At 31.2% G+C, this 19,001-nt stretch overlaps 3 protein-coding genes and 1 long non-coding RNA gene across 5 annotated transcripts; 3 read left to right on the top strand and 1 right to left on the bottom strand.

The window, feature by feature from the left end:
- The first annotated feature begins 4,235 nt into the window (after positions 1-4,235).
- Positions 4,236-8,481, top strand: LOC17881799 (sodium/hydrogen exchanger 1). Its single transcript, XM_006287383.2, has 14 exons — positions 4,236-4,551; positions 4,945-5,246; positions 5,338-5,456; positions 5,915-6,012; positions 6,122-6,181; positions 6,284-6,330; positions 6,423-6,617; positions 6,718-6,764; positions 6,854-6,920; positions 7,032-7,132; positions 7,239-7,479; positions 7,570-7,632; positions 7,712-7,795; positions 7,898-8,481. Exons 2-14 carry the CDS (start codon positions 5,073-5,075, stop codon positions 8,225-8,227), a joined length of 1,626 nt encoding a protein of 541 aa, XP_006287445.1. The 5' UTR covers positions 4,236-4,551; positions 4,945-5,072; the 3' UTR covers positions 8,228-8,481.
- A 5,045-nt stretch (positions 8,482-13,526) lies between these two features.
- LOC111830174 lies at positions 13,527-14,033 on the top strand. Its single transcript, XR_002833542.1, has 2 exons — positions 13,527-13,634; positions 13,815-14,033. It is a non-coding gene; the product is annotated as an uncharacterized LOC111830174 (long non-coding RNA).
- A 1,452-nt stretch (positions 14,034-15,485) lies between these two features.
- On the top strand, positions 15,486-16,506 carry LOC17884111 (acyl carrier protein 5, chloroplastic). 2 transcript variants are annotated; one of them, XM_023781693.1, is made up of 4 exons: positions 15,486-15,699; positions 15,811-15,924; positions 16,033-16,155; positions 16,233-16,506. In XM_023781693.1, exons 1-4 carry the CDS (start codon positions 15,652-15,654, stop codon positions 16,359-16,361), a joined length of 414 nt encoding a protein of 137 aa, XP_023637461.1. In that variant the 5' UTR covers positions 15,486-15,651; the 3' UTR covers positions 16,362-16,506. The 2 variants fall into 2 exon arrangements, with proteins under 2 accessions (XP_023637461.1, XP_006289890.1); XM_006289828.2 differs by having other exon boundaries at positions 15,493-15,699; positions 15,811-15,936; positions 16,233-16,494.
- An 8-nt stretch (positions 16,507-16,514) lies between these two features.
- LOC17882916 (transmembrane protein adipocyte-associated 1) lies at positions 16,515-18,812 on the bottom strand. The gene is made up of 6 exons (XM_006288280.2): positions 18,465-18,812; positions 17,540-17,731; positions 17,194-17,356; positions 16,992-17,094; positions 16,839-16,920; positions 16,515-16,742 (listed from the first exon to the last, which is right to left on the bottom strand). The coding sequence occupies exons 1-6, from the start codon at positions 18,738-18,740 to the stop codon at positions 16,665-16,667; spliced, it is 894 nt and encodes a 297-aa protein (XP_006288342.1). The 5' UTR covers positions 18,741-18,812; the 3' UTR covers positions 16,515-16,664.
- Positions 18,813-19,001: the final 189 nt, after the last annotated feature.

Raw genomic sequence — 19,001 nt, 5'->3', positions numbered from 1 at the left:
ACATCAGAGATGAGAAAACAAACTTTGTGTGTCTGATTCGCTCGCCGGTGGACCTCGTCGTCCCTTTAAGGCTATTAGAGGAAACATCCACCATTGTTATCGCATTCGGATAAAGATGTACATGAGAACCGAATCGTTTAATCGAGAGGAATGTCGATTCGAATACAACTCGGTGTCAGAGACCAAGAACTCTCGTATTTAAGCCGGAAAAATCAAAAGATTCAAGGTAAAAATGTGAATCTTTATTACTTAAAACATATGGGCATATAGGCTGTTTGTCCTTCCTCGAAAACTAAAGAAATCTTTATTACTTAGAACTGTTAGAAGTGACAAATATAATAAGGGATTTTTGCAGCAATAATAACCAACTAAATGTTATATTCTCTGTAAATCCTATGTTATTCCCAAGTTTAGCCCCACTGCATGCCCAACAGTATCTCACTCTCCACAATCTCTCCAATTGTGCATACTTGCTTTTGATTGCGTAAATTCCTTTTTTATGTTAAAAAAAATACTAATGTTGTAAAATTTCTAAGCTATGATGAAAAGCTTTTGCGGGGTAAAAAGTTATATATTAGGACAAACAAAGTCATAGATGTTTGGGTTGAATATGTACACTATCTAGTAGAGTTTAGTGCTCAACTTAGTGAAATCTTTATAGGGGGATTTCTAAGTAATTGTTAATAATGTTGTAAAATTTTGAGGTTGTGAGTGAAAGCTTAAGGGTAAAAAGCTATATTAATGGACAAACCAAGTCACAAATGCTTGGATTGGCTATATATATATCTAGTAGCTAGTAGGGTTTAGTGTTCTAATTTAATTTAAAACTAAAATCCTCATTTAATTTTATATTTTGAACATCTGTTATTAGATGAGCTATTCTATTTTAGCATGTATAATTCGAATCTATATTAATCTAGACATTTTGGTAGAATTCTATATACTAATATATACTAACGAAACATTCTATATAGTAAAACACTAAAACAGTAAGGAACCAAATGAGTAGAGTAATATTGCTTCTTTAGATTGTAGAACCAGAAATAAGTATCATAACTGTAATACATGCATTAAAAGGTACTCAAACATATCTTATCATAAATAGGTAAATTTAGGAAGTATGATAGTATATATATATATTTGGTTATGTAGTTGATGACTGAGAACATTTGTACATAATCTTAAATTCCAAAAGAAGTGGATAGCTATAGCTATATATATGTGAATTTGGCCCTACTTTATTTGATATGACCTTTTAAATATTTGAAAAGCCATGGGCCAAATAAATCTATGTATTATTATTATTAACCGTCATTATACTTATAAAAAAAAAACAATTTCTTTGTAAGAAACACTTATCTAAAATTACGTGACTTAGTCTATGTTAAATATGTTAATATTATCCTTCTTGCTTGACACGAAATTGCACGTTAAATACCTGACAACTGTGTATGTTTGGAATAATAATCCAATTTTAACCAAATTTCAGATAATTGTTTTTTTATTTATAAAGATTTGGATCGGTTTATTTTTGTTCTTATTTTATTTTTAATAATATTTACGACGTGGACAGACTTTGGAGTTTGTATGATTAAAGATTAAGACTGTTGTATGTATCATATCCTCACGTAGATTGAATCTATATTATTTTTCATTTGACAGTCAAAAATTACTCAATAATTGAAGATCTCAATTTATTTTAAATAGAAGAATAACATGTTACAACAACAAAAAATAAAGTACAATATACAATACTAATATATATGTACTAATAATAGTTTGTGCTACGTTGATTATTATGTTATTACAGAAGAAAAAGATAAAATTCACATAATATTTGTTGTTGATAAAAATAAAATAAAAAAGGTGATTAGACACGAGAAGATCCGTAACTCTCTTTGATGGCAAGAAGACATATATGGTACTAAACTGAACACGTTTTGTAAGAATATTCAAACCAAAATCATTTTGTTTTTTTTAGGATTTTCAAACAATTTATTATTTTACCACTATATATGTGAATGAATTATTGTGTTAGTGTTTTTTTTTTTTTGGAATAAGTAAAAAGTTATGAACTGAATCACGTACATCCCCTCAGACCCGACATCAAAACATGATATAATTTCGTCTTAACTGCTATTCGAACCAACAACTTTTAAGTTTTTACCAGAGATTTTTACTAATTGAGCTATTAGCACTTAGTATTGTGTTTGTTTCTTATTCTTATTTTTTGACATCATTACAAATTATAAATCTCTTTTTGAGAGGGATCGGATTCGAACTCAGATATAATAAGAAAACAACATAGGTGAGAACTATTAGCCCAATTGCTCTTTCTCATGTTTGGTTTCTTATTCATAACAATCATAACATATATGATTGACAATTTTGACATAATAGAATTGGTAGAATCACAATACTATAGTCATATAACACTAATCATATTCATATATATGGTGAAAAATTGGATTGCATTGCATGAATTCGAAACGCCAATATATTGTTATGATGTGCACACATCTTTTATTCGACCGTTACGCAATCTTAATCATTACTAAACTTAAGAAGTTGGACCAACACAGTTTGAAAGTTGAAGAGAGTTTTAAAACTATATAACATCACAATGGACATGTCGTGTTCATGTTCACGTTGTGTTGTGTGCTCTAGCAAATCGTTCGTTACCACAAGGTTAAGAGCATAATTTTGCGGTATGTTTTGAAAATAAATTTATATCTTTCAAAGCATACCGCAAATTTATCAAAGACATTAATAATCTACACGTGGCTTTTTAAAACTTATACATTTAAATTCGATTATATATATTAAATTTACATTTCAGACTTTGTGTTGTTATCTCTTTTTTTTTTTATATACCATTTTCAAAATTTTATCTTTTAAACTTCATTACTGAAAAAAATTGTTTTTCTAAACCAAGAATTCTCTATCTTTTGGTTGATAATCTTTCCATGTCCAAGATCAACTTTTATATTTAATATCCTTTTAGAGCTTAATTGAAACCATCATTTTCATTTCCCAACTTCTTGACTCTATTTTTCTTTTGATTCCTCAATTTTTTCATTAAAACTTCATCAATATGATTGAGACTTTTGATCTCATTAATGTCATCTACATAAATTTATCCTTATCATATTTTTAAATATTTAAATATAGATTTCTAAAAAATATATAAAAAATCTAAATAAAACTTGTAAACAAAATTTTAAAAACTAGTAAAAAAATTCAACATAGATTCTAATTGATAAATCATAAACTACAGTTCAGCTCATTCATTATAGTAATTAAAATATAGTAAGAAAAAAAACTAATGTGTCTTATGATCCCACAACAAAATTTCATTCATAATAATGCATCATATCTATACATATTTACTTTATTTATATTTACTGCATCAAAAATATAAAGAAATAAATAAGAAAACCACATTTTTATGAATTCAAAATTTACAAAAAAGGTGGACATTATATGATAATGCTCAATTAATTTCTTTTTACAAGGTTCAGTCTTTCACTCTATTACACCTTAAAATCACAAATTTGGTTTTTTTGTCCCATTTCTGTAGTAAATATTATAAATTCTTATCCATACAAAAAAAAATATAGTAAAAAAACTAATGTGTCTTATGATCCCGCAACAAAATTTCATTCATAATAATGCATCATATCTATACCTATTTACTTTGATCATATTTACTGCATCGAAAATATAAAGAAATAAATAAGAAAATCAGATTTTTATGAATTCAAAATTTAGAAACAAGTGGAAATTATATGATAATGCTTAATTATTATTTTTTACAAGGTTCAGTCTTTTATACTATTACACCTTAAAATCACAAATTTGATTTTTGTCCCATTTCTCTAGTAAATATTATAAATTCTTATCCATACAAATAAAATTAACAAAACAGAAAAAAAGTTGATAAAAATAAAAATGGGACAAAATGAAAGCAATATAAAAGACAAAATCAAATAGAAAATAATTGATCTAATTTTGTTTTTTTTTTCCACAACAAATCATTGATCTAATAAAATAGAATAAATAGCCGAAAACAAATCAAAGTTTTAATCATCTACGCTAACGTCCACGATAAAACTTCATACATAACACTGTTCAGATCGGAATCAAAAAATATAAAAATCAACGGCTGTAACATTAGCCATTTGTAACCTTTTATTACTACAACAGAGAATAATACTCTCTCTCTTCTCTCTCTCTCTACTGTGAATTTTACAAGAAATTGGAATCTTCTTCTTCTTCGTCTTCTTCATCGTCTCTCTCTTTTTAAAAAGGGACCGTACACGTATCTCTCTATTTCCAGCAAAAAATTCGAATTCGTATAAATTTTCTTTACTCCCGTAATTTTCTCGACCTCCTCTCTCTTTCGTCTCTGTTCTTGCGTCTCTGTTTCGTTTCGTCGTTGAAGGTTTATAGCTTTAGAAATTTCGAGTTTTGATCTTGTGGGCTTGTTTTGAATCGTCTCTTAAGATCAGAATTAGATTACCCAGAAGAAGAAGCTGTTGTTGAAGAAGGGTAAGCAAAAATTCAGATCCATCGTTTTTGGTTTTGTTGTGGGAGAAAAAAAGGAGGAAACTTTGAAAATTCTGGGTTTTTTATAAGTTTCGACCAAATTCAATGTTCGATTTGGGTAATTACCAAAAATGGGATTTTTTTGAGGATTTGGTTTATGTTGTCGTCATTTATAATATTTAGCCTTTTGGGATTTTTGTGTCTCAAAAGTCTCAGATTTGGATTCACTTTTTGTGTTTTTTGTTATAAAAATAATGTCTTTTATGTATTAAAGCTATAGTAGTCAAAGCTGATTCATTCATTCATACGCAGCTTCACTGTTTGTTTAGTCTCAGCTCTGTTTTATATCTTTTGTTACTGCAACTTATTAGATTTTGTCTGGTGATGTTAATACAGGAATGGTTTGAATGGACAGCACGGAAAGATAGGAGCTTTTCCGATTTTGCTGATCCAAAATCTGTGTAGTTAGTTGTATTTGATCCAATCCGAGAAGGGAATAAAGAAGTTGGTGGATCTAGAAGAAGATGACAATGTTGGCAACACATCTCGATTCTATAGTATCGAAATTGACAACATCTGATCACGCTTCTGTGGTTGCGTTGAATCTCTTTGTTGCACTTCTTTGTGCTTGTATTGTTCTTGGTCATCTTTTGGAAGAGAATCGATGGATGAACGAATCCATCACCGCCTTATTGATTGTAAGTTTTGCTCGCTGAAATCATCTGTTTATCTCGAATAGAAGGGAATCAAATCATCTTGAATGACGTTTTGAGGAATTTGGTTTTGCAGGGGCTTGGCACTGGTGTTGCCATTTTGTTGATTAGTAAAGGAAAAAGCTCACATCTTCTTGTCTTCAGTGAAGATCTCTTCTTCATATATCTTTTGCCACCCATTATATTCAATGCAGGGTTAGTTCATTTTGAATCCTTTACTCCTTGATGGGATCATAGTTACATTTTTTTGTTTGGTTCACTATCACATAATCTTTTTGTATAGGACGATCTGATATGTTTAGTACCACGGGCTTTATAACAAAATTAGTTGGTAGAAACATGCATTATGTGATTCTAGATAAAAAAGTTAGTAGAAAGCTTTACAGATGTGTTAATTATAGAGCTTAAGTTCTCTATCAGCTTCTATATATATACCTGTCATACATCAACTTTTTCTAGTACTTGTGATTGTTATAAAGAAGAGAGAGCATGATGTCTTTTTTTTCCAAGTAGTTAGATTTATACACGTGCAAGTAAGTGGTCCTGGCTCTTGTCTTAGTCAATAGTCATGGATTTACTCTGTTCAGCTTCATGTTTCCTTGTATGCTTTCTCAGATGGTTGATTTTATTGTTATTCTTTTTGTCTATTTCAGGTTTCAAGTAAAAAAGAAGCAGTTTTTTCGCAATTTCGTGACTATTATGCTTTTCGGTGCTGTTGGGACTATTATATCTTGCACGATCATATCTCTAGGTACCTTACTTACCATTCAGTTTCGTTGAAACACTGCTGAGGGCTGTTGTTGGATTAGGTTCAGATAGTTGTGGTATATCTACTGATTATCTGGTTGTGCTTGAAACAGGTGTAACACAGTTCTTTAAGAAATTGGATATTGGAACCTTTGACTTGGGTGATTATCTTGGTAATGCCTGAACTAAGAGCTTTTTTGTTCGTTCTTATTGCTTTACTTTATTGGTTTTCATTCCAGGAGACTTGATTTGTTTGTTTGGTGTTTAATTTTCAGCTATTGGTGCCATATTTGCTGCAACAGATTCTGTGTGTACACTGCAGGTAATGTGTTTTCTCCAAATCACTGAAAGTACTTACAAACTCAGAAACATTGTGGACAAAAGGTTTTTTGTTTCTCTGGTGTTGTGATATAGGTTTTGAATCAAGATGAGACACCGTTGCTTTACAGTCTTGTGTTCGGAGAGGGTGTTGTGAATGATGCCACATCAGTTGTGGTCTTCAACGCAATTCAGAGCTTTGACCTCACCCACTTAAACCATGAAGCTGCTTTTCATCTTCTTGGAAACTTTTTGTACTTGTTTCTCCTGAGTACCTTGCTTGGTGCTGCAGTAAGTCCATTGTGTTCTTCTCTGCTATTCTTTTTTTAAACTGCTATATGTGTGCTCTTGTGTTCACACCATATTTCAATCTTCGTTCTTGATCTTGCAGACTGGTCTGATAAGTGCATATGTCATCAAAAAGCTATACTTTGGAAGGTATATATTTTTCGTCATATATGTGAATGCTTTCTGTTAAGTTTTTCCCTGTTTGGTCTAACGTAATTGTCCCAAATGGCTTGTCTTAGGCATTCAACCGACCGAGAGGTTGCTCTCATGATGCTTATGGCATATCTTTCTTATATGCTTGCTGAGGTTAGATTCTATGGAAATCTTATACCACCCACTTGAGTCTTAACACAAATATATATTCAATTGCATTCGAACACAAGATATGTTATTGAATTTATTTCAACTGGTTTGCAGCTTTTCGAGTTGAGTGGTATTCTCACTGTGTTTTTCTGTGGTATTGTGATGTCCCATTACACATGGCACAATGTAACCGAGAGCTCAAGAATAACAACCAAGTATGCAAACTCTAATTACTTCATCTTTTGCTGATACTAACGCAGTTCAAAACACTTTGTAATTGTACCTCCCAATGCTTATCTTATAGAATTTTTGATGACACAGGCATACCTTTGCAACTTTGTCGTTTCTTGCGGAAACATTTATTTTCTTGTATGTTGGAATGGATGCCTTGGACATTGACAAGTGGAGATCCGTGAGTGACACCCCGGGAACATCAATCGCAGTGAGCTCAATCCTAATGGGCCTTATCATGGTGGGAAGAGCAGCATTCGTCTTTCCGTTATCGTTTCTATCTAACCTAGCCAAGAAGAACCAAAGCGAGAAAATCAAATTTAACATGCAGGTATGTATCATTCTACTTAGTATTAAATAGATTCAATACTTCTTCTGGATCTCAGCTGTTTATATTTATCTTTTGTTCCCATCATCCAAGGTTGTCATTTGGTGGTCTGGTCTCATGAGAGGTGCTGTATCTATGGCTCTTGCATACAACAAGGTAACAAGAATGTCTTAATTTACTCTCTAAGAAGCTTGAAATGACACAAATCATCATTTAACACTTAATTCCGTTGCAGTTTACAAGAGCCGGGCACACAGAAGTACGCGGTAATGCAATCATGATCACCAGTACTATTACCGTCTGCCTTTTCAGCACAGTGGTAAGAATTCAACGGATATTCAAATTGGTTACATTACATAACATACTCCTTAAATTGGATTGGATGTTTGGGTTACTAGATTCTACTCAACCTGGTTTTCAGGTGTTTGGGATGCTGACCAAACCGCTCATAAGCTACCTATTGCCGCACCAGAGCGCCACCACGAGCATGTTATCTGATGACAACACCCCAAAATCCATCCATATCCCTTTACTGGACCAAGACTCGTTCATTGAGCCTTCAGGGAACCACAATGTGCCTCGGCCTGACAGTATACGTGGTTTCTTGACACGGCCTACTCGAACCGTGCATTACTACTGGAGACAATTTGATGACTCCTTCATGCGACCCGTCTTTGGAGGTCGTGGCTTTGTCCCTTTCGTCCCTGGTTCTCCAACTGAGAGAGACCCTCCGGATCTCAGTAAGGCTTGAGGAAAATGAGGGAAGAAGAAAAGGCTTTATTATTTTTTGGTAGAAAAAATTATGCATTTTGTGTAATTATCAATTTGTAATATTGTTTGTGAGGACATAAATTTTGTCCTACGTTTTGAAAGCAGAAAGCAAAAAAACACCTTTGGAAGGTTTGAGTGATGATGATGTATATTCATATTTGTTTTGTTGTAACAAAACTATACATTTGTTTATGTTTTGGAATTTTGTTATTATTGCTAAGAAACTTGACCGGATTCGATTGGTACGGTTTGGTTCGACAATAAAGAAAAGGGTGTATTGGGGGTTTAGGCAGCTTTTAGAAAGAAATTATGAATTTGGACCGGTTACTATTTGAAATTGGGAAAAAAATACGTTAGTCGGTGTGTGAGAGGGGAATATTAGAGCAACACCAATGGTGAATATGCGTTTTGACAGATTCTATATTAATATTATAATACAATTTTTTTTTTTTTTTAAACATATAAACCAATCAGAGTGTAAGACCAACTCCATCCGGGATTCTGTTGTGGAGTTCTCTGGATATAAATGCATAAAAATTAAATCAAAATTCATTATTTAAAACAGAACCGGTGCTCTGGTGAGAGGTTAAAGAACCTGAGATAGTCAGTGATGTGTTCGTTTCTTATTGGTAGAAATAAAATGATGAAGGAAAAAAAAACACTCTGGAGTTCTCTCTCTTCTCTTTAAGTTTTTTTTTTCTTTTGCAGAGCAAACATTTCTCTCTTTGAATCTCTATCTTCTCTTTAAGTTTTTTTTTCTTTTGCAGAGCAAACACTTCTCTCTTTTAATCTCTCTCTCACATACAATTTCTCCAAATCAGGAAAGAATTTGATCTCAAATCGACATGGATGGCCATGAGTCAAACCAAGCCGGACTCAAGATCTTCGTGGCGAGATGCTCCAGCTCCACCACGACACTGTTTTTGTAGCTGGATTTCTCAGAACCCAAAGGAGTAAACGATGGAATTGAGGACATTGCTCACACTTGAACTAGGAGGGACATCATTTAAAAAAAAAACATTCAACTAGAGAATTCTATTGTTGGAGGGACAAACTTTTATAAGAATTGAAAGAGGTTCTCAAATAATTAACATACAAAAATTATAATAAAAAAATTTGTGAGAACCAATGATGGGTTCTCTTCGTTGGAGTTGCTCTAACACTTGCTTTTACAGTCTCTCATATACGGATTTTAGAGTTCTGAAGTCAGAGACTGTCTCTCTCTCTTTCTTCAATACTTTTATTTTATTATTTTTTAATTTAGAGAAACTCATCTTTTTCTTACCAATGGAGATGGTCTTAGTGGTTGTTTTGAGGGGAAAATCTTTTTTTTCTCACTCCAAAATTTTAGAATTTGATTTCATTACAATTTTGTAATCCATGAAATTATTACAATACAATTTTCATCTTTACAACTTTTTTTGCGAATTTAATAAGAATAATTTTAATATATTTTACAATTTATAACTTAACATTATCTCTTATACGTATTCCATTTTTAGTGTTCGTAATATATGGAGTACGAACATATGCTACAATATAAACACGAGACGGAGAGTACGAACACAATATATGAAGTACGAACATGGAACATGATTTAGAAACATTATTTAGTCCAATTGATAATCCAAAGAGACAAAAATAAATTTTAAAAAATAAATCTAGAGATTACAACATGAGGATAAGTGCATATTAAATGAAGTACAAACATTATAAGAGAAAGACGAACACCATATGGAAAATACAAACGTCAGAAAGGGAATACAAACACCATAACGGCGTATGAATACCAGAAAGGGAGTAAAAATAAAGAGAACATACTAAAAATATATGAACACTACACAGAGTACAAACATAGATAAGAAAACATAAATTGTTATCGAGTCTGAATCACGAATACTACTCTAGAAGTACAAAACATGTGATAATTTGGAGATCGAACACTAGAAAAAGAGTACGAACATGCTAAAAGATATATGAACACTAAACATGGAGTACGAACATATCAAAAATATGAAGAAAAAAAATCTTTACATATATGCAAAATGTATCAAAACTGGTCTCTATAGATTGGAAAAAAAATGTTTTTAAAATTAATATCATATTAGGATAATTTTTTGGATGAAAATTTGTGATTGATTCAAATTTATAAAAATTTGGAAAAAAGAAAGAAATAGAAAAAGAAAAAAAGGAGAGAGAAAGAGACACTGAACAGAGTTTGGTGGGCTTATCCTCCAATTATAAATAGTAACCCGTGTAAAAACTAATTATTTTGTTAAAACTGTCCAAACTACAAATTAGCTCTAAAGAAAACTAGATGTGATGTGGTATTTTACAGTTTATCCAATTGCATAAGTATATATACCGTACATATGATAACTAACACACATTTCATTTTAAACTATTTTAACATTAATTTAAAGAGAAAATATGCAGTTTAGTCCGTTTTCGAAACTAAAATAGGTAGTTTAGTACGTTTACCATTCAATATTGGAGAAATAGGTGGTGTGTAATAGATTTTTTTTTTGGGTAAGAAGTAATCTTGTTAAAAGACGAAAATAGGGCAGCGTGTTTGTTGGTGTAAGTTGTTTGTTTGGGGGAGAGAGGGAGGTAGTGATGGCATTTGTTTGGGGGAGAGAGGGAGGTGTGTTATATATTTTTTAAAAATTGTTTTTTTTTTTTTACACATTTCCAATCTAATAACTAAAATGTTCACTAGTGTAATTCTTTTGATAATTTTCACAACAAAAAATATTTATGTTTTTTCTCTATAATTTGATATGCATTTTGTTAAATGATTTTAAAATTTATATAATAGTCAATATATATACAATTATATTTGTATATATATTCTTGTATACAATTGTTATACATATATTTTTCTGTACAGATGATAAGTATACAGTATAATCTGTACAATTGTATTTGTCCATATATCCTATTGTACAAATACGTGTAAAATTGTTTACTACATATGAAGTTGTATGGATGTACATATGTACACGTTTTAAGTTGTACGGATTACATCAGTACACTTAGTAAGTTGTACAGATCTAAAATTTATAAAGTTATTTGTAATTATCAAATAAACTCATCGAACAAACTGCATATTATATAATAGAGAAAAAATACATAGATTTTTATATATCTGAAATTTTTAAAAATACAATATTTCATTGACTAGTATTTTAGTTTTTAGATTGAATGGAGAATGTAATAAAAAGGAAAAAAATAATAACAATAATAATTAAAAAATCTGAGAGGAAAGAAAAAATATAATTTGATTAAATATTAATGGCATTGCTGTAAATAAGATGTTTTAGTGAGGATTGACAAGTCAAAGAAATAATAGAGCATAGTAAAAATGTGGATTTTTCTAATTGTAAATAGTAGTTGTACTAATTTTACAATTATGTTTTAAAAACTATATATTTCTCCAATTATCTCTAATTGAAATATAATATGAATGCAAATAATTAGATTGAACTACATAAACTATAAATATGAAATGCAAATAATTTGAGAACAAAATCCATGAATTAGAGATGAATATTTTGAAAATTTTCTCATTTTTTGAATTTTTCCAAATTTCTAATATTTCGAATATTTCGAATTTTCTAATATTTCGAATTTTCCAATTTTCTAAAAAAAATTCATAACATATACATCCAAAGATGTATGGGCGTAGGAAACAATGGAATTTAGGGGCGTCCGGGTCCTTTACCTTCCATGTTTACAGGTTATCGATGCTTCATAGATGGATATTGGAAGGCTATAGATGAGTATGCAGATTCGGGATGGTTTTGTCAGCGCGCGCATGATTCTTCCACAAAAGATGGGAGCCTTCGATCTCCGCCGAAGTCTTTCTGCTCTTCATACTGAATTTCATAGATGCTATATTTCTTACCGACTGTTAAGATTTGGTGAAGATGGTGTCTTCTCCTACCGAGTGGCCGACGTTCTCTGTTTACTTGGATGATATCAAGATTGATAGGGAAGAATTCTCAACTTTATCTTTATCTCTTATTCCTGGAAATTTGAATGTGAAAGCGGATTATTTGGCACGAAAAGTTTGTTCCATTCCGCATATTATCAAGTATGTAAACAATTGTCTTTTGAATTGGCTCATGTGAGCTAATCCTAGTTATTTGATGATAATATATACACCCAAATACTTAATTATGTATTATAGTAATTAAGGATTTGTTTAAGTTTATGTGGCTCCATTGGTGCTTTTTATCTACCTTTTTTTTCCTTTGAAGATAATTATTTTAATGTTCTGAACTAAATTTTGTTTTAATGGTTTTTCCATCAATTAGTATATCTTAAATTTTAAAAAAATTATAATTAAGTCACGGGTCAAGAGATCAGAATTTGAACAAATAAATTTTCCAAATTTTAAATATCAAATACTAGGTAGAATGCGTGAACATAAAATTTAGATAGTTAATTTAAGTTTTGATTTTCATATTTATTTTAAATATAGAGACATGAATAACAGGTCAAAGAACATCTTAATCGATAAAAACTTTTTTAATTATTTTCGCTAAATTATGGGACAAGATATTTAAGTAACTTGATGGTGTTATAAAATCTGGATAACTAATTTAGATTTATATAAAATATATGGCATGCCGTGTTATGGCAGGAAATATCTGCTTCAACGTCACGAATCGAGCGTCGGGTAAGAGTAGGTCCACGGGCCGAGAGAGGACGTGGAGTTCACTGAAGATGTGACGGTCGGGGTTTTGTAAAAATAAAAAATATTATAATATATTATCCTTGCTGTAACACGAGTTATGTCTATTGACGAAACATAATTGCATGTGCTGAAGCACTACCTAAATTATAGTAAATGAGATCTTTGGAGAGTGCTTTATATCACACTATCCAGTTAATAAACCAAATAGGTAAAAACATATAACCAAAAACAACCGATCCACTTGAAATTTTTGATAATTCTTGATAAAAAATTAAAAAAAATTTTTAACCTTTAATTTCTTAATTATTTAACTTAAAATGATTTACCTTAAATTATTAAATATTGAGATCATAAATATTTTTCTATAAATAGACTTTTGACTTTTTTGTCAACAACAGATTTTTGGCTGTATATAGCATATTTCTATGAATTTGCTTAAAAATATATCTTTTCCAAAAATTTATTGGTAGCAAATCTGAAAGAAGCATTGTGGACAAAATAAAATCTCGGGTTATTAAATTAAAATCTTTTAAAGAACTATAAAAACTATAGAACATATTGTCTAATTAATAGAAATAAAACTAAAAGAAATATATAATGTGTAGCACCAAAATCTCTCTCACCTTTTTTCTTGTAATAATATTGACATTTTCATTATCCAACAACAATGTTTTAGCCGCTTCAGGTATGATATTTTTATAAGAAGAATTATCTTCTATCTTCATATTATGATGTAACTAATTTAGATAATTTTAAGACGAAGAGAAAATATTTTAATTTTTCAAAATATAGAATCAAGAAAAAAGTGTATAAAATGCTAAACATATAATAAATAATATGATTTTATTGTGGGTTGTATGTGTAGGACCAAATTGTTATGCTAAGTGTGCTATAGGATATTATGAAGATCATGAATGCATCATTGACTGTCAGAAATCTGGATACGATTATGGAGGTTGTATTCCAAATCAGAAATCTGGAAAATGTTGTTGCACTAGAGAATAAAAATCGACAAATTTACTTATTATTGATCATTTAAGCGATGAATTATAATTTTACTAGCTTTTCTCTTGTTGGTTTTCAATTATAATTGGTAAATTTATCGAAATAAAAATTATTTTACTATATGATATTGCCTTTTTAAGAACATATATCAAATAAACATACATTTTATTTAGAGAAATTTCCTTGGATAACACATTTTAAGTTTTTTTCCAAAAAGATTACAATTTGTTTTTCATTCCAAAAATACCGCAAAAATTTTTTTTTTCAAAAAATACCATAAAACAAAAATCTGGTTTTGAAGGTGTATAATTTTTTATTATATTTGGGTTGACTATTTATATTTAGGGTATAGTTTTTAGGGGTAGGATCTAGTGTTTAAAATTTAGAAATTATTTTTGAATGATAAAAATGTTAGATTTAATTTTGTGGTATTTTTGTAATAAAATGTAGTTTAGTGGTATTTTAGGAAAATAAAACTCATAATAGTATGTTTTGGAAAATACTTATTTTAGTGGTATTTAAGAGAATTCCCCTTTTATGTCTCAAAAATTCTCTTAAATAAATTGAATATATTATTTATTCTGTCACTGTGTTTTTTTGTCAATATTTAATATGGAGTATTAATTTGGGTTCATTGCTCTTTTTCAATCTTTTATTAATTTCCACAATAATAGAAAATATAATTATCAGGATGGAAAAAATACTCATTAAATATGAAATTTTTTGTTTACAAATTCTAAATTCTTAACTAGATGGTAATTAGTATTATATTAGAAACACTTAGTAATAATAGATGGATACAATAAAGTTACAAATATTTATAATAGTAGGAATACACTGAGAAATAAATAAAAAAACTTGAAAACAATAACTGTATTTTGGGGATCAACTTGGCACTTGGCAGCCATATTCTCCAAAACTTGAATATTTTAAAAATTATTTTAAATATACATATTTTAAAGAAAAAAAATAATATAGTTTGAAAATTATATGTACATATGCACCCGCAAACACTTAGGTATTTCTTTTATAATAGTTAAGGATGTGTTTTATCTTATTAATGGCTATTAGTGATAAAATAATATGAATAGTTTTTAAACTTTCACTATTTCAAGGTGGCTCCAACGGTGCTTAGAAGATAAATACTTTAATGTTTTGAACTGATTTTGTGGGCTTTCCATTCATATATCTTAAGCTAATAAATGTTTCTCCTTTTTGTAAAACCTTTTCCAATACCTTGTAATATATTTTTTAAAAGGCTTTATAAGGATTTTAAAAGGTTGTATAAAAATTAAAAAATTAAAAAATTAAAAAATTACAAGGCTTTTAAAAGGTATTTAAAATGTTTTTAAATGTAGGAAAATGTTTACAAGACTTTTTAAAAAGTTTTTAAAGTTATTTACAAGGTTATAATTCACTAATTCACAGTGTCTTAATTTCAAAGTTTCTAATAGGTTAAAAAAAACAGGTTACAAGATAATAAAAATTGTAATAATTACAGTTTAAGGAGCCATACAACAGCCCAAATACATGTAGTAGGTCTCTAGTCATTGAATTAATATTTGTATTAATACGATGTCGTTTCAACTCGACCACCCTATAAATACAGAATAAATCCCATTTAGTGCCATCCATCAGCTACAAATCGTAAGTCACGCTCCTTGAACAATCCGCCATCTTTCTCCATCAGATCGATAATGGCGACAAGTTTCTGCTCCTCAATCTCCATGCAAGCTCGTGTCTCGGTACATGTCTCTCTCTCTTCTTGTTCTTTGTGCTAGTTTATATCAATGAAGAATTCATAACATCTCCTCATTGATATATCTTTGTCTTTGGTTGATGCATGGTGAAAACAGGCTACAAGAACAAGGTTTTGTCTTCAGAAACAGGTTTTAGTTTCTAACAATGGAAAGAGTAATAATAATAATCTCTCCTTCAGCTTAAGACGTTCGATGCCTGCTCGTCTCGCGGTATCTTGTGCAGTACGTTGGTTTAAATTCCACTTTTTTTAGTTGAGTTCTTGATAGTTTTGTATCCAAAGAGACTAACTAAAAGGGGTTTCTTATGTGTGCTTCAAGGCTAAGCAAGAGACAGTGGAGAAAGTATCTGAGATTGTGAAGAAGCAATTGTCGCTTACCGATGATCAAAAAGTCACTGCGGGAACCAAATTTACCGAGCTTGGAGCTGATTCTCTTGACACGGTATGGAAGCCACTCATTGTTTCTTTTTGTCTCAAAACGCATTGGCCATCCATCAACAAACTGTTCTCTGTCTGCAGGTTGAGATAGTGATGGGTTTGGAGGAAGAGTTTGGGATAACAATGGCGGAAGAGAGAGCAAAGGAGATTGCAACAGTCCAACAGGCTGCTGAACTCATCGAAGAACTCGTCCAAGAGAAGACCACTTAATTTAAGGAAACAACCAAATGCTTTGTCTTTGTTACTGTCATTTGCGTCATGCTCTGTTGTATGTCTTTGCCCTAGTTAAGAGTGTGTCATGCTCTGTTGTATTGTGTCAATCTTAAAACTTTCTTTTAGATTACCAGTTTAAGAACAGAGAGATTCACAAGAAACTTGAATTTATAAAAGAGTACGAAACATGAGGTACAAGTACAGACACACACAAGACTAGACCCTAAAGTGGCCATGACTCCTAAGAGATCCTACCCAACATGTATTTACAGATTCAGGAAGATGTTTGTTACCCTAGTTCTATTCCCAATCAGAATCGAAAAATCCAGCATCCTTCATCTCTGAGTAGTATACATTCTCCAAGTTCAGATCTTCCTCCTGCAGCAAATCCATTTGCATTTTAGAGAGAGAGAGAGAGAGAGAGTTAAAGAAAGAGACAGAGCGAGATAAGGTGATGATGATGAGGCCTTTTACCTGGAAAAAGTCTGCGAGAAAAGTAATGTAAAGAAGAGGAAGGTATAACGCGTGGTAGGAAACACTAGTGATCCCATACAACCTGCAAGTATTTTGAGTTCAAGGGCAGAGAAAAGCTGAAGATAAGACAATATTCAGTGTTGGGATGGTTACCAGAATCCAAACTGTGCGCTGTTTGCAGTAAACACAGATGCTACTAAGTATAGTCCGTATAACGCTAACATGATGCTTATGTAATTGTAGAATGCAGGCCTTGCTGTTAAAAACAAGAAGATGCGAATGATTAGAAATAAAAAGAATCCAGTGAACGCTATAATGGGATAGTGTGACAATGAAAATTATAGAAGCAACTTACCAGGCAATTTTTCTCTCCACCTAGAGTTGTACATTAAGAATATCATCCCATAAACGCCAGTGAGTAGAAGCTTATGGATAATCCATAATCCCCATTTGAACGTCTTTCCATTTTCATTGTTGTCAATAAACAATGGCACACCAAATCCAAAGAGAAAAATTGCCTGAAGATAGGGCGAAACTCCGTAAGGATTACAGAAGTGGTTAGGCCTAAACTTATATCAGAAAGTTTGGCATATCCAAATGAAAGATCCTAAACTTGTCCTTTCACCATATCTAAGATTTGCTCAGAAGGTAGAAAAGTAGACAAAGTAGTTATGTGTAGTAGTTATGAAGAAGATTGATACCTTGAAAAGCAAATCGAGAGCAATAATAAACCCCGAGATAAGGAATGTTCTAGTTAATGCTTCTGAACCACTCGCATAGTTTCCTTGGAAGAGAAAAGCCACTAAGCTTACTTCCAGAAACAACATTCCAGATGTTGTGCACAAAGTTAATAGATTCCAAACAACTTCTTTCCCAGGAGTACATTCCCAACCCTATATAACACGTAAAAATAAATCAAATCAAAAGCTAAACCTGAAATAGGTAAATGGATACAAGGATGAGTATCTCATTCCCATAAACAGAGATAACAGTTACAATCTTCTTAACAAAACACATCTTATACCAATCCAGAAACACTACATACTATGATTTCTAATTAAAGTATAACCAAAAAGGTTTCTAATTTTAGTTCCATTGAGCCTAGCATAGTCTTAAAAATACTCATCATTCAATCAAAGCGCTGATCTTTTCGAATTTCACAGAGCCTAGAATACTCTTCACTCTTCATAATACTCATTACTCAATCAAAGTTTTGATCTTTCTAAGAATTTGAGTCTCCATGGGCCTAAATAGTCTTAATATATTCAAACTAAATCAAAATCAAGACACTTGGTGGATGCTAAACATGGAGTAGGTAAATGGGAGACAAGGAACATATCCCCATTTCCATAAACAGCAGAGACTACAGTTATAATCTTCCTAACAAATAACATCTTACTTCAATCCATTAACATGTATCCCTCCCAAAGTACTAGGCTTCAATTCAACTTAATGCCCAAAAAGTTTCTAAATTTGAGATTCAGAGAGCCTTAATATACTCATTATTCAATCAAAGTTTTGATCTTTCTAACACATTCTTCAGAATTTGAGTTCCCCAGAGCCTAAACAGTCTCAACAATCTCAACTCATTCAATCAAAAGTAATGATCTTTAAATCAAAACAAACCTGGAGACAGCACCAAACAAGATTGAGCAAGCTAACAAGCCAAAGACAACCATAATAAGCGATCATTATATAAGATCTCCGATTCGAGAGCTTAGACAAGCTCTTCTTCGCCTCGTAAGCTAAGTAAGCGACAAAGAAGAGAGAAGCCGCAACAAGAACCGTGTTATGTAAGAACCCATGACATTTATCGACCCATCCATATCCATTGGCCGTCGAATTAGTGTTTAGCTGTGAAATCGAAAATGGTGACTCTGCAATTTCTTCATGAACTCGCATCTCATCAATGGTTTACGAATCAGAGAAGAGAGACAGAGAAGGAGCGAGCGAAACTGGATTTGGAAATTTGGATACCTAATAAATGATTTCTGACCAAATGCAAAGTTTGAGGTGGAAATTAGTAAATATAAGATAGTTATTGGGTCATATTGTAATTAAAGTAACATATTGGGGAGGGAAATATAATACGAGAGTTTTAAGAACGTGTTTGGAATAAACCACTAACTAAATAATTGATCAAATAGACCCTCCACAGTCCAC

Source organism: Capsella rubella, unplaced genomic scaffold, assembly GCF_000375325.1.
Source record: "Capsella rubella cultivar Monte Gargano unplaced genomic scaffold, Caprub1_0 scaffold_6, whole genome shotgun sequence".
NCBI lineage: Eukaryota > Viridiplantae > Streptophyta > Magnoliopsida > Brassicales > Brassicaceae > Capsella > Capsella rubella.
This window is presented reverse-complemented; position numbering and strand designations above follow the sequence as displayed.

What these genes read in the sequence shown, in the direction of transcription:
- LOC17881799 (XM_006287383.2), top strand. Translation starts at nt 5,073, where the DNA reads ATGACAATGTTGGCAACACATCTCGATTCTATAGTATCGAAATTGACA. An exon ending in CCCATTATATTCAATGCAGG is followed by an intron (nt 5,457 to 5,914) that starts GTTAGTTCATTT and finishes TGTCTATTTCAG; the next exon opens with GTTTCAAGTAAAAAAGAAGC. An exon ending in TGGCTCTTGCATACAACAAG is followed by an intron (nt 7,633 to 7,711) that starts GTAACAAGAATG and finishes ATTCCGTTGCAG; the next exon opens with TTTACAAGAGCCGGGCACAC.
- LOC17884111 (XM_006289828.2), top strand. Translation starts at nt 15,652, where the DNA reads ATGGCGACAAGTTTCTGCTCCTCAATCTCCATGCAAGCTCGTGTCTCG. An exon ending in CCATGCAAGCTCGTGTCTCG is followed by an intron (nt 15,700 to 15,810) that starts GTACATGTCTCT and finishes TGGTGAAAACAG; the next exon opens with GCTACAAGAACAAGGTTTTG. An exon ending in GAGCTGATTCTCTTGACACG is followed by an intron (nt 16,156 to 16,232) that starts GTATGGAAGCCA and finishes CTCTGTCTGCAG; the next exon opens with GTTGAGATAGTGATGGGTTT.
- LOC17882916 (XM_006288280.2), bottom strand. Translation starts at nt 18,740, where the DNA reads ATGCGAGTTCATGAAGAAATTGCAGAGTCACCATTTTCGATTTCACAG. An exon ending in CTCTCGATTTGCTTTTCAAG is followed by an intron (nt 17,357 to 17,539) that starts GTATCAATCTTC and finishes CCCTATCTTCAG; the next exon opens with GCAATTTTTCTCTTTGGATT. An exon ending in GTGGAGAGAAAAATTGCCTG is followed by an intron (nt 17,095 to 17,193) that starts GTAAGTTGCTTC and finishes TGTTTTTAACAG; the next exon opens with CAAGGCCTGCATTCTACAAT.